This window comes from Callorhinchus milii, unplaced genomic scaffold (genome assembly GCF_018977255.1).
Source record: "Callorhinchus milii isolate IMCB2004 unplaced genomic scaffold, IMCB_Cmil_1.0 Scaffold10, whole genome shotgun sequence".
Taxonomy (NCBI): Eukaryota; Metazoa; Chordata; class Chondrichthyes; order Chimaeriformes; family Callorhinchidae; genus Callorhinchus; species Callorhinchus milii.
In genome coordinates, this window is record NW_024704751.1 from 881,534 (window position 1) to 893,835 (window position 12,302).

General features: G+C 49.8%; 2 protein-coding genes across 2 annotated transcripts in view; both read right to left on the minus strand.

Moving 5' to 3' along the window:
* LOC103190377 (aurora kinase C) overlaps window positions 1-1,261 on the minus strand; it is a 6,149-nt gene extending 4,888 nt beyond the window's left edge. The window contains exon 1 of the mRNA XM_007911128.2: window positions 1,152-1,261. Coding sequence (XP_007909319.1) covers window positions 1,152-1,202 — 51 coding nt within the window. The 5' untranslated portion in view covers window positions 1,203-1,261. The remainder of the gene's footprint in view (window positions 1-1,151) is intronic.
* A 202-nt stretch (window positions 1,262-1,463) lies between these two features.
* nup88 (nucleoporin 88) lies at window positions 1,464-12,191 on the minus strand. Its single transcript, XM_007911127.2, is given in 18 exon segments — window positions 1,464-2,836; window positions 3,319-3,437; window positions 4,094-4,220; window positions 5,074-5,154; window positions 5,703-5,768; window positions 6,259-6,384; window positions 6,489-6,641; window positions 6,980-7,084; window positions 7,295-7,385; window positions 7,985-8,083; window positions 8,255-8,293; window positions 8,296-8,407; window positions 8,518-8,704; window positions 9,200-9,364; window positions 9,534-9,620; window positions 9,983-10,108; window positions 10,206-10,375; window positions 11,953-12,191. Coding segments are annotated over 18 exon segments (2,136 nt in total). The 5' UTR covers window positions 12,172-12,191; the 3' UTR covers window positions 1,464-2,772.
* Between the last annotated feature and the right edge of the window lie 111 nt (window positions 12,192-12,302).

Below are 12,302 nucleotides of genomic sequence, written 5' to 3' on the forward strand. Positions count from 1 at the left end.
TCGGTTTGGGGGGGGAGTGGGTCGGTTGGGGGGGGAGTGGGGTCGGTTGGGGGGGGGGAGTGGGGTCGGTTGGGGGGGGAGTGGGGTCGGTTGGGGGGGAGTGGGGTCGGTTGGGGGGGGGGAGTGGGTCGGTTGGGGGGGGGAGTGGGGTCGGTTGGGGGGGGGGGAGTGGGGTCGTGTTGGGGGGGGTGGTCGGGGGGGGAGTGGGGTCGGTTGGGGGGGGGGAGTGGGGTCGGTTGTGGGGAGTGGGGTCGGTTGGGGGGGGAGTGGGGTCGGTTGGGGGGGGGGAGTGGGGTCGGTTGGGGGGGGAGTGGGGTCGGTTGGGGGGGGAGTGGGTCGGTTGGGGGGGGATGGGGTCGGTTGGGGGGGGGAGTGGGTCGGTTGGGGGGGGAGTGGGGTCGGTTGGGGGGGGGGAGTGGGGTCGGTTGGGGGGGGGAGTGGGTCGGTTGGGGGGGGAGTGGGGTCGGTTGGGGGGGGGGGAGTGGGGTCGGTTGGGGGGGGAGTGGGGTCGGTTGGGGGGGGGAGTGGGGTCGGTTGGGGGGGGGAGTGGGGTCGGTTGGGGGGGGGAGTGGGGTCGGTTGGGGGGGGGGGGGGGTCGGTTGGGGGGGGAGTGGGGTCGGTTGGGGGGGGGAGGGGTCGGTTGGGGGGGGGTGGGGTCGGTTGGGGGGGGAGTGGTCGGTCGGTTGGGGGGGGGAGTGGGGTCGGTTGGGGGGGGAGTGGGGTCGGTTGGGGGGGGGAGTGGGGTCGGTTGGGGGGGGGAGTGGGGTCGGTTGGGGGGGGAGTGGGGTCGGTGGGGGGGAGTGGGGTCGGTTGGGGGGGGGAGTGGGGTCGGTTGGGGGGGAGTGGGGTCGGTGGGGGGGGAGTGGGGTCGGTTGGGGGGGAGTGGGGTCGGTTGGGGGGAGTGGGGTCGGTGGTGTGGGGGGGAGTGGGGTCGGTTGGGGGGGGAGTGGGTCGGTTGGGGGGGAGTGGGGTCGGTTGGGGTAACAGTACAATGGGCCGAATGGCCTCCTTCTGTGCTCTCAGGTTTTGCTCCGGGGTCCGGGCCGCCTCCCCACCGCGGGCCCCACGCCCTCTCCCTCCCGGGCCGCAGGTTCCGAGCCCCGCGCCCTCGGCCTCCCCGCCAGGTCCCGGCCCCTCTCCCGGTACCGTACCCGTTTGTCGTGGCGCAGACGCGGCGGCTCCAGGTTCTCTTTGGCGCTCATCCCTGTTCTCGGCTGCTCTGCGCACGCAGCTCCTTTTAAATCCCAACCGCCACCCGCCCGGCCCGCGCATTGGTGAGCGTCACTACAGCCTGTGATTGGTCAGCGCCACGGGAGCCTGTGATTGGCCAGTGCCCCGGTAGGCTGTGATTGGCCAGCGCCCCGGGAGCCTGTGATTGGCCAGCGCCCCGGGAGCCTGTGATTGGCCAGTGAGAACCATCTATGTCTGGCAGCTGCACAAAGACGAGGGGGGGGAGGGGGGCAGTCAGTGTCAGTATTTATTGACTACAAAATACAGCAAAATAAGTTCACAAAAAGATACTTACAAATGTATAGACTTTTTTTTAAAGTAGAAAAACGGGCTTCGCTGGTCACCGGGTGCAGTATCTCTTTTAAAAGTTATAACATTTGCTTTATTTTCCCTGAACATCATTATAGCTTTGAAACAGAATTCTGTAATTACAGAGAACACTTCCCCTCTCTTCTTAATGTGGGAACCGACCCATACACACATCAAACATTGCTTTTCAACATTGCTCGGTAATGGTATCTGATCATCCGGGCAGAAACCTTATCATCATACTCAACGTCTCCAACCCAAAGTACTGAGTTCCACATATAGTCTCTGTCTGACATGGAGAGCACACTATCTCACCAGAGGTTACATGTTTACCTAAGCCTGGAGAGTTTAGGTACAGGTTGTCAAGAACCAAGCCTAGTCCCCAGAGTGAATGAAATAAAAAATTATGCTTTCAAAACAAACCGCCTCTGATTGAAGTACTTCAAAGACTAACTTACAGGAGCTCCGTTGTATACTGAATACCTGATAGGTGACAGACAGCAGAACGAGAGAATTTAAAACAAAGCAACTTCAGGGAGGGGAGAGAATATGGGAAAAGAAAGTGTTCAGAGGACTTGAAAAGACAACCTCACCATGCACTTTTCCCAATGGGCTTTGGAGAGCAGTTTAACATACTGTATAAGTAACAGACTCTTAAAAAGGCTAAAAACTCCTGCATGGAGCAACAGAACAGAGACTGGCACAGTCTGAGCTCAGGCTCTTCCCCGAGAGGGATCAGAGAATTGGGAGCTGAAGCTGATCTCAGAGCAGTGCATCCAGTACAGAAATTCTTAATACTAATGAGTGTTTGCGTGCTAAGAATCCCACAGTCCAGAGAGGCTTTTTCATAACTTGCAGTCAATGGAGTTTTCAACAGTTCATATGAGGTGGGAGACTTTCACCACCCCACTTTCTTGCTGGCAAAGCATCACATCTATTAATGAAAAGCATGTTTAGTAATCCTGAACTTTGCAAAACCAGAAGTGAATGACATATACTGTATAACTGGGGTCTTTACGTCCACCTGGTGGAATTGCACCCATAATGAAACTCTTTCCAGTTTGAAAAGAGACTTTTATTACAAACAAATGGATGGATTCACATTGGCGTTGTTAGAAAACAAGAGTAGCTTTGGTTGTTGTGGTAAACTCCCTGGGTGAGGGAGTGGCCAGGCTGCACACATCTCCTTGCACTGTACAACAATGGGCACTTGCTGGAGAGAGTGGGTGAACTTCAAAAGTTTACGTGGAGCCGGATGTCATTCATCCTCTTCACCATTTCAGCGATTTGCTCGCTCCTGTGCGAGAGAGAAAGAAAAAAGGTTTCAGTGAAAATCCAAATAATCAATCAAAATGTAGTAACTTGCAAATAATTTTCAGCAGACATGACCTATTATATTTACCATTCCTTTCCTACCCACCTGTGAAGGGATATTGCAAGAAAAGTAATGCTTCTGACTTTATTTGTGTAACATCATAAAAAGACGCAATAAGGAAAGAACAGGGGATTGGGGTTAGAGAGCTCCGTGACTCTCGTGAGCACCAGCACCAGGAATGTTACCTCCCACTGTGAACATTCCGATTCCCTTTACTCATCAGATAATCCCCGATAGGAGCAACAACTTGCATTTATATAGCACCTTTCCCGCAGGGTAGCATCTCCAACACATTTCCGCCTTCAGTCAGGGAGTGGGACAGAGTGAGAGGCAGCCTCTGTAGCCACTGCCAGTAGTAACCTGTGGAGCCTCCCCACTAAGTAAAAGGCTGATTCAATACGTACTCCTCCTTTAACACTGAGTGGATGCATTTCTTCTGGGAAGCACTCAATGTAATGCTCCTTCTCCGTGGGCTTGCTCCTTGCTGGATTTCCCGCTGCTGGTATTCAGTCTTCATCTGCACCTGAAGGAACAAGGCAAGAAAAGCAAAAAGCTTTAGTCCTGTTCCAGCTCTACATGGGGATCATCAGGTCATTGCGAACAGATTCTCTGGGCTTGTGTGACAGACTCCACTGAAAGCCAAAATAGAGAAAAGACCTTTATAGCATCTTATTCCATCAAAACATCCCCACACCAGAAAGTAACTAATGTTGACCAGGACACAGGGGAAAAACTCCCTCGTCCTTTCCAATAGCATCAAGGGATCTTTAACATCCACCTGAAAAACAGGTAAGCTTAACATCTTACCCGAAGCACACAACTCAATGCAAGGCTCTCATCAGAGCTGAGCCCTTCATCCCAGGTGGTGAATCAACTCTGGTTGCCTTTCAACCCCAGTGTACAACGTCCTACGGTTGGAAACCCAAACTAGCACAACACTAACAAACACCAGTATTACCGTGACAACACTGCTCAATGACAGAAGCCAGGGGAGGAGAGGACAACAAAAACCACAGGTTTCCTGCTCCTAATCACTATTCTCTGCTGGGCTCGGTGACAATAGCCGTCAACATTCACAATGGTTTACATTTGCTTGGCCAAGGTAGCAGTGAGTTTTGCTGCCAGTCAGCATCATGTTTAACAGAGAACACCATGTTTAATTGAGAAGCCTGCCAGCACCTGTTTGATGTTGTTCTCCAGGTGCTTGAGCTGGTCGTGAACGATCCGAATCTCTTTCTTCATGTTTTTCTCACTGTCTGACAGAACTGGTAACTGTGAATGGAAACTGCGGAGAACTCGCTTCACCCTGGGAAAGAAGGACAGAAATTCCTCATCAACTAGAGAGAAACAACTGGTTTCTTTTTTTAATCGCACCTTATGTCTCAGATTGTCTCACAATTAATCACTGGTAAGTGTAGGGACTGTTTTTGTTGCCATTAGTGCCAGAAAGTTTGTACGAACAGCTGTGGGGTGAATGACCAATGTTTCAGGAGGATGCGGTCAAGAGAAATAGTGTCATGGAATCTTTACTACCCAATCAAAAGGTAGAGGGGACTTTGGTTCAAGGTTTTGTTGGATAATGCAGCGCTCCCTCCCCCACCACTCTAGCCTGTGAGCTCATGTCCCAATGTGGGGCTTTCTAACTAAGAAGCGGAACTACAACTCAACAACTACTTGCATTTATTCACACTGGATAACATCTTGGAACACTTAACAGTGGCAGAGCTTGACACCAAGCTGGGAAGAGTAACTATAGGTACAGTCAAAGAAGAGCCCTGGGATGAAGGTCTTAGCTCTAATGAGAGCCTTGCATTGAGTTGTGTGCTTTGGGTAAGATGTTAAGCTTACCTGTTTTTCAGGTGGATGTTAAAGATCCCATGACTATTGGAAAGGACAAGGGAGTTTTTCCTGTGTCCTGGTCAACATTAGTTACTTTGTGGTGTGGGGATGTTTTGATCAGGTGTGATCTGAAGGGATCAGGCAAGCGGGCGACCCTCTGAATCAAGGTGACAGCCACACCATGCACCCACTACAACAACAACTTGCATTTATATAGCGGGTAACATCCCGAGCGCTTCACACCCACCCACTTTATACAGAGAAAACACACAGAGGAACAGGGAAGAAAAACAGCTGTTAAGACGTTACATTTCTCGTACCTGCTCATGATGTCCTCCTGCTTTTCTTTCGCTTCCTCGTATTTGTCCGCAAGCCTCTCGGCCATTTCTCGCAGACTCCTCCTGATGAGCAGGATTGAGATCAGAGACTTTAGAAGCTGCTGCTGGCGTTAACTGCTAAACCAAATTAAACCAGCTCCATTCAACCAAGGAAAGTGAAGCCGTATCCCCGAGGCCTGAGCTGGATCTAAGGCCAGTGGGGGCTGCAGTGAGACACAGCTCGGGCTCAATGGTTCTGTACAATCCTCTGGACACAAATGACTTCTCAAAAACCAGTGAGATGTGAGTGTGTCTGTATATACATATTGTCACCCAGCTCATGCCGCACAAAGACCTCTCAGTATTAGAGATAATAATAATCCGTGAAATTAATATAGCACTGTATCACGTCGGAATGATGTCTCAAAGCACTTCACACTATTTACTGTGAAATGGAGTAACTATGTTTATAGGCAAATGTGGCAGCACAATTGCGCATAGTAATATCCCCAAAACAAGCATGAAACCAGTGACCAATTTTATTGGGGATTGTTAGCCAGGAGAGTATTAGGCATCATTATTATTATTATTATTATTACAATGAGGAGTACACCCACACGCTCTGTACTCACTTCTCCTCGCGGCAGTGCTGCAGATCGTCCAGCTGCTTCTCCTTCTGGCTGCCCAGCAGCTTCACTCTGTCAATGATAATCAAATAAATACGTCTGAGCACAAATCTGCTTTACCCCAGTAACTCAAATCACTTCAGAGCCTATGTGGTTGGTTTGCCCACGCTCTCAGAAAGACATCTCACGGCGCTGGACAGTTAAGGATTTACCTCCAAGCTGGGGGTTAGAATCAAGAGGGGTGGAGGGTATGGAGGGTGGACGAAGGTACAATCAAAGAGGATGGTTTTCAGACGGGCCTTGAAGGAGGTAAGGGAAAGGGCGAGGCAAAGGGATTCCGGGATGGAGTTCCAGAGGGTGGGGCAGAAAAGCTGAAGGTCCGATTGATGGTGGGGTGGGCAGGGCGGGAGACATGGTGCAGGTCAGTGCCACAGAGTGGAGGGAGTGGACAGGTTGGTAAGGTGTTAATAGGTCACAGACCTAGGAGGTGCAAGACCAAAGACTGACCGCTGCACAGTTAGCAGCAGAAACACAGTCAGTCACCCTTGCGAGACCAATTCACCTGCGCACTATCTCTTCGCGTGCAAGGGCCTGTTTGAGGATGTACTCCTCTCTGAAGACCTGTGTGGCTCGGCTCAGAAGCTGCAAACATTCCTGTGGTGGAGGAGCACCCTCCGCATCAGAGGACCTGCACAGAGAGAGAGCGAGATTATAGGAACATCTGGTGCTGAATTCCCATGTGGCATGATTCATCTGTGCATGAAAACACAGGGATAGAAAGATGTTCTGTACCTCAGGAGCAGAGGGTTGGTGGAACTCCGCCGTAAAATGTTCCCGATGTGCTGCTCGAAAGAATTGTCCGTAAAATTCCGCAGCGGCGAGGCCATGAAATCTGTCTCTGCCTTTGATATCAGTAGGGGCGGCGAGGTGGGGCGTGTAGTGCTCCTGCCAACACACAGCAAGGCAACAGATCACACAAAGAGATGGGCAAAGCAGCACAAGCACATTCTTCCCATTGACTGCATGCTACCTTAGCTCTACTATCAGGAGACATAGACAGTGAATGGATCCCACTGAACAGAACCCAGGATTGGTGACAAGAAATACGAGTCTCACCACAAGTCTGTTCTTTTTGCTTTGAGATGTTTCAACGAAACAATAAGGTATTAAAGTTATATCAAATACAAGAATTATTATTACTCAGTTACAGCAACTGACCTCAGGGGCACTACAAATATGCAAATGATTACTAAGTTTATGGGGTTTGTCATACAAGTACTCACAACAATGGTCTTATGATGCATTCGAATGAATCCGTTATACAAATCATTGCAGCTCCCAGGGAAAGGTCGGAGATGATCCAGAATCCCTGAATGGGCGCAGGACTGCTGTGAAGTTACAGAACAGAACCACAATCAGCCAGGTTGATGTGGCCATGGCATCGCTTGCACTGAGACAAACTCTCTAGTAAACTACTGCAGTGGCATTCCTGAGTTTGTTGACACTGTGATTGATTCACCAATCAGGGGATGAACCTTTTACCCTCTGAAAATCGGTTACAAACCAGTGTTGAAATGGTGAGTAATGAGGACGGCTACCTGCAGGGCAGAGGCTTGGTGCACAGGATGTGTTCCACAATGCATTTCTGATCAGCTGCCAACTCCTGCAGCCCGTCTCTATCCTCTTCACCTAGAGAGAGACACAAGATCGTAACCCATCAAACTCACACCCAGCAGCTCGCACAGATATATTAACTTTTTCCTTACTCCACTCGCCTGTTTACCTAGCAGTGAGTAGGAACCTGGTTGTTAGTTGATTGGTGGATTACTACCCGGGGATAATAATCCCTTCAAAAAATAACAACTCGATCCACGACTGTTTGTGGGACACTCCTGTGCACAACTGGCTGCCGTGTTTCGCCCACAAAACGCAGTCAATTCATTTTACAGTATATTCTTTGAAGCACTTTGAGATATCTCAATGACGTGATAAAGCGCTGTATCAAATGCAACTATTATTATTAACTTAGTAATGGTTTCACCAGGGGTGGGAAAGGCAAACTTCCACTTTCTGAATGTTCACCAGGTCTGGCCAATCCACACTCTGACATTTCTCCCCACTTTGCCAGCTTTCGGAAATAGCCAATACCTCAGATACCGTATAGCTAACGAAACACAAACGTGCAGTGATTAACAAATGATGTTGAGGTGTATCTGTATCACCCATTTCATTTCACAAGGCTTGCCACAACAGCATTCGCTCCCACTGTTTGTGCCTATTAGACCTACCTGAACTGAGGAACCTCTCCAGTTTGCTGACCCAGGTCAGTCCCACACTGTGCACACCAGCCGTGTGGGTGCAGTGATATCGTGTTGGACACAGCGGATCTGCAAGGAAACCAGGAGAGAGCACAATCAGTGGGATGGCCTAACTCCACACACTCGCTGTTCGGCCACCCCACTGACTGTACTGAGACAGATATCATTTGGGACTTTATATGCGCACAATAAACCCCCGACATATCCTCCATATGGGTGCAAGCGGGATCCGCAGCGTACCTTTGTGCAGTCTGATGGGGCAGGAGAAGTCCAGCTGTGAGGCTCATCGTCCTCATCCCCAGCCGCCAGCTTCAGAGCCAATTCCAGTTCCACGCACTCAAACACATAGAGAGAGGGCACCGTCTCCAACCTCGGGTCCCAGCATTCACTGGACTAGGGCCAACACACAAGTAAACTTTCAATGAATATCCCCGTGGTACAGTATGATATATGTATCAGAAGCTGTAACCCCTCCCCCCCCACACACAGTTATCCTATCTTACCGTCTGCTCCTCCTCCTCATCCCCCTCCAGAACTACACAGTGGTACAGCATGCCGGACTCTGTAGCAATAATCAGGATGTTGGGGACACAGGGAAGGCAGAGCACCGCGCAGGCATCATAGCCGTAGTTATCCTCTGCGGCTGGGTGCATAGGCAGAGGTCCCAGTAACTTCCCAATACTGCCAGTGCTAGGAGGACAGAGGAAGGCAATGTCATAGTCACTTCACACAGACAACAAGATCCTCAGCTCACAAGAGACAGAGCTGGGGTAATCAGAAGCTGGTGCACAAGGGTTAAAACTACACACTCAATGTTTAACCCCCAAAAAGTACAGCACAGAAGAATGCCATTCAGCCCATTGTGTGTGTGTGCCGCTCTTTGCAGGAACAATTCATTGAGTCCCATTTACCCGGCTTTCCCCCACTCACCTGCGCAGAAGCGCAATGGCAGACAGAGAGATAGATACTTGGAAAGCAAGAGTGTTAAGATATGAAAGAAATGGAAATAGGAATTAAAGACATTAAATTCGGGGGCTAAAAGATGATGCCACAGGCTCACCAGGCTGAATCGACTACCTCTTGTAAATGATATGCCATTAAACGGCAGATTGTTGGTGACATTTTCCACCCAATTTCTCCCCCATATTTATGCTGCTCACTAATCATATATCCACGAGACATTACCTAATGTGGGTGAGACTGATGTACATCAAAAAGGTTTCCCCGTTTTCGTAGAGAATGTAGAGCGGGTGGACCTGCACCTCCTCTTTGAACCGCTGTCCTGGAGCCAATCCCACAGGACCAAAGTCAAATGCAATTGCTGTCTCTCCCAGCGACGCTGTGTACGAACTGCACAGAAACAGGACAAAACCCTTAGTAAATAAATAGTACTCCCTAATATTTTATTAAAATAGAAACTTTTAGACATATAGATCTGACATCTCCTGGTGTTATGAGAGAAAGCATTTTTATAATAAGAATAAAATCGGCACGGTGTATGGTTAGCGTGCATTTTTACCGTGTGGTCGGCAGAATGCTTTCCTCCTCACTCTGAGTGAGGCAGAACACCTTCACTGGAGTCTGGGGTCTCTTCAGATTGTAGAACCTATTGAGGAACAAAATAAGATGAATTAGACATTGTTAAAGACTCGGGTTTTCGTTGTTCTAAAGGAGTGACCACAAATCTCACCTTCTCCCCCATATCTCGGAGAGCTTTTACTGCTGCAACATGGGGCTTACGCACATTGTTAACGCAGTATTAAGTGAAGTTATGTGTTTCTCCTGCTCTCTCCAGACCTATCAAAATCTAATGTCACAGCACCTTTCACAAAAGTACATCTCGAATCACTTCGCAAAATGGGATTCATATGATGTGAATGTTATCGGAAGCAAAGGGAATAAAAGTCATTTCATGAATCTAATACAACTGGTGGAATCACATTGGATCATGTGAAAAAGGTACGTTACCTGATGCAGTTATCAGAGGTCAGGAGCACAATATGAGGCTCCTCTGATTCACTGGGATACCAGGCAGCATGTCTCAGAGTCAGTGATGTTGAACTAGTAAAGAATCTTTCTGCTACAGGAACCGTTCTGGCAACACAAAGAACTCAATTCAGTCTCTACACCACAATGATCTCTCAAAGATGCAAGAATTCAACTCATGAAACGAAAATGTGTCCTGACTCACCGGCAATTAATCTTGACCTTTCCGCCCTCAAACTCTGACCTCTTCCCCCATCGTTGTGGCAGTTCCAACACCATCAGCCCTTTGGTTCCAATAAGTAGCACATGATGCTGCGTCGAGCTGAGCAAAACTTTGTTAACTTCAAACAGGGGAGGGTTTATGCATAATAATATCTGTGGGACGAATGGGTAAACAGCAACAAATAAAGCTCAATACAATAAATATTTGTTGCTGTTCAAAACTGGCTGCTGCGTTTCGCCCACAAAATATACAGTCAATTCATTTTACAGTATATTCTGTGAAGTGCTTTGAGACATCTTGAAGTCATGATTAGGTGCTATTACAGATGCAAGTATTATTATTATTTGTCCACCAAAGAGAGGGCAGCAGGAGAAACTCCCGTGTCTTATCAAACAGTGCTATTTAACCTTCATCTGAACAGGGCACAGGCAGGACCTCAGTTTAATAATAATAAAAATACTTGCATTTGACATAACGTCTTATTACGTCATTGAGACGCCTCCGACTACATGTCTACAGCATCAGCACATCTGCAAGATCAAAGTGCTGGATCCCACAATCTCCTGCCTCGGAGGTGAGAGTGCGACTGATCTATTAGGGTGGTATCTCCCCTTCTTCTTCCATCATTATAGTTAGGAATAGACTGGCTTCTTTGCCTTGGGTTTGGCATAAAACCTACTGTACCTAGACTAACATTGGGAAACTTAGGGCACGAATTCCAATCTTCTTTCCCACAAACTATTAGCAGCTGGTTTGTCCTCGCTGATACCCTGGAGACATAGCATCCATATGCCTTGTCCGGGTTAGACACCGGCTTCCTGCTCAGCCTTCACACCCTCCACCCCACCATTGGAGGTTGTGCTTTCAGCCACTGTGTCCCGAAACTTGGAACACTCTGCCTTAATCCCTTTCGCCATGCCCCCTCTCTCTCCCCTCTTTCAAGTCCCGCCTGAAAACTTTCCTCTTTGACTGTGCTTACGGCCACCTCCCCCGGCTCGGAGTCAGGCTCCGACACTGTTAAGTGCTCTGAGGTGCTACCCTGCGTGGAGGGCGCTATGTAAGTGCAAGTTGTTGTACTGAATAGTAGGACCGGAGGACACGGCCTGCGATTGAAGGGGGTTAAGATCAAAACAAACCTGTGGAAACATTACTTCAGTGAGCAAGGAGTAAACATATGGAACAGGCTCCCCAGTGAGATGGCGGAAGCTGAAAGTGTTGGATTATTTTCAAGAACAAGTGAGACAGATTTCTGTTAGGAAATAATATCTCGGGATACGGTATATAATTTGAGATATGACGTGTGAATGCGACGGCCAGGATGGTGGAACGCAATCTGGATGGATCTCGGTCTCCTTTCGTGTAGCAATTCTTACGTCTTTAGTCCCCGCTGACCGGACAACAAGGAAGTCCGACAGACAGACAGACAGACAGTGAGTGGGAAGCTGTGTGGGTTTAGCGGGTTAGACTCCAGCCGTTACCCCAATGCCCGCTCTGGGGTTGGGGGTCCCCAAGCCTTGGCTCTTACCAACCTGTGCCTAATACTCCCTGGAACTTGGTAAGCAGGACGCGTCCCTACACTACAGGGACAGCGCGCATTCTGTCCCTGGGATCGCCATGTGCAGGTGGGACGCTGGAGTTCTCAGTTTGGGTCGGAGACTCTCAAGCCACAGTGACGGGTTTCCCTGTGTGTCAGTAGGTCAGGAGGTCAGGGCCCAGCGAGCGCGGTTACCTGGTAACTGCTCTCCGCTGCCTCGGCGCCAGCGTTTAGGCCCCTGAGGTTGCTGGTGTAAAAGACGCTCTGCGCGTCATCCCAGATGAAGAAGTCCCCGTCCAGGCAGAAGACGAGGTTCTTGTCGAGCTTCGCGGCGGGGCCGTGGGCCTCCTTCAGGCGGTTCAGGAGATCGTGCTGAGGCAGCGCACTCCACCAGCGCTCGCCGCCCGCCGCCATCTTCAAACCGCCTGGGGCATGCCGGGAGCTGTAGTCCACCTTCCCGCCCACTGCCTACAACTACCATGGTGCACTGCTCCTCCTCCCCCCCCGCACTCCCTCACCCACAATGCAGGCGCATTGTGTCATGC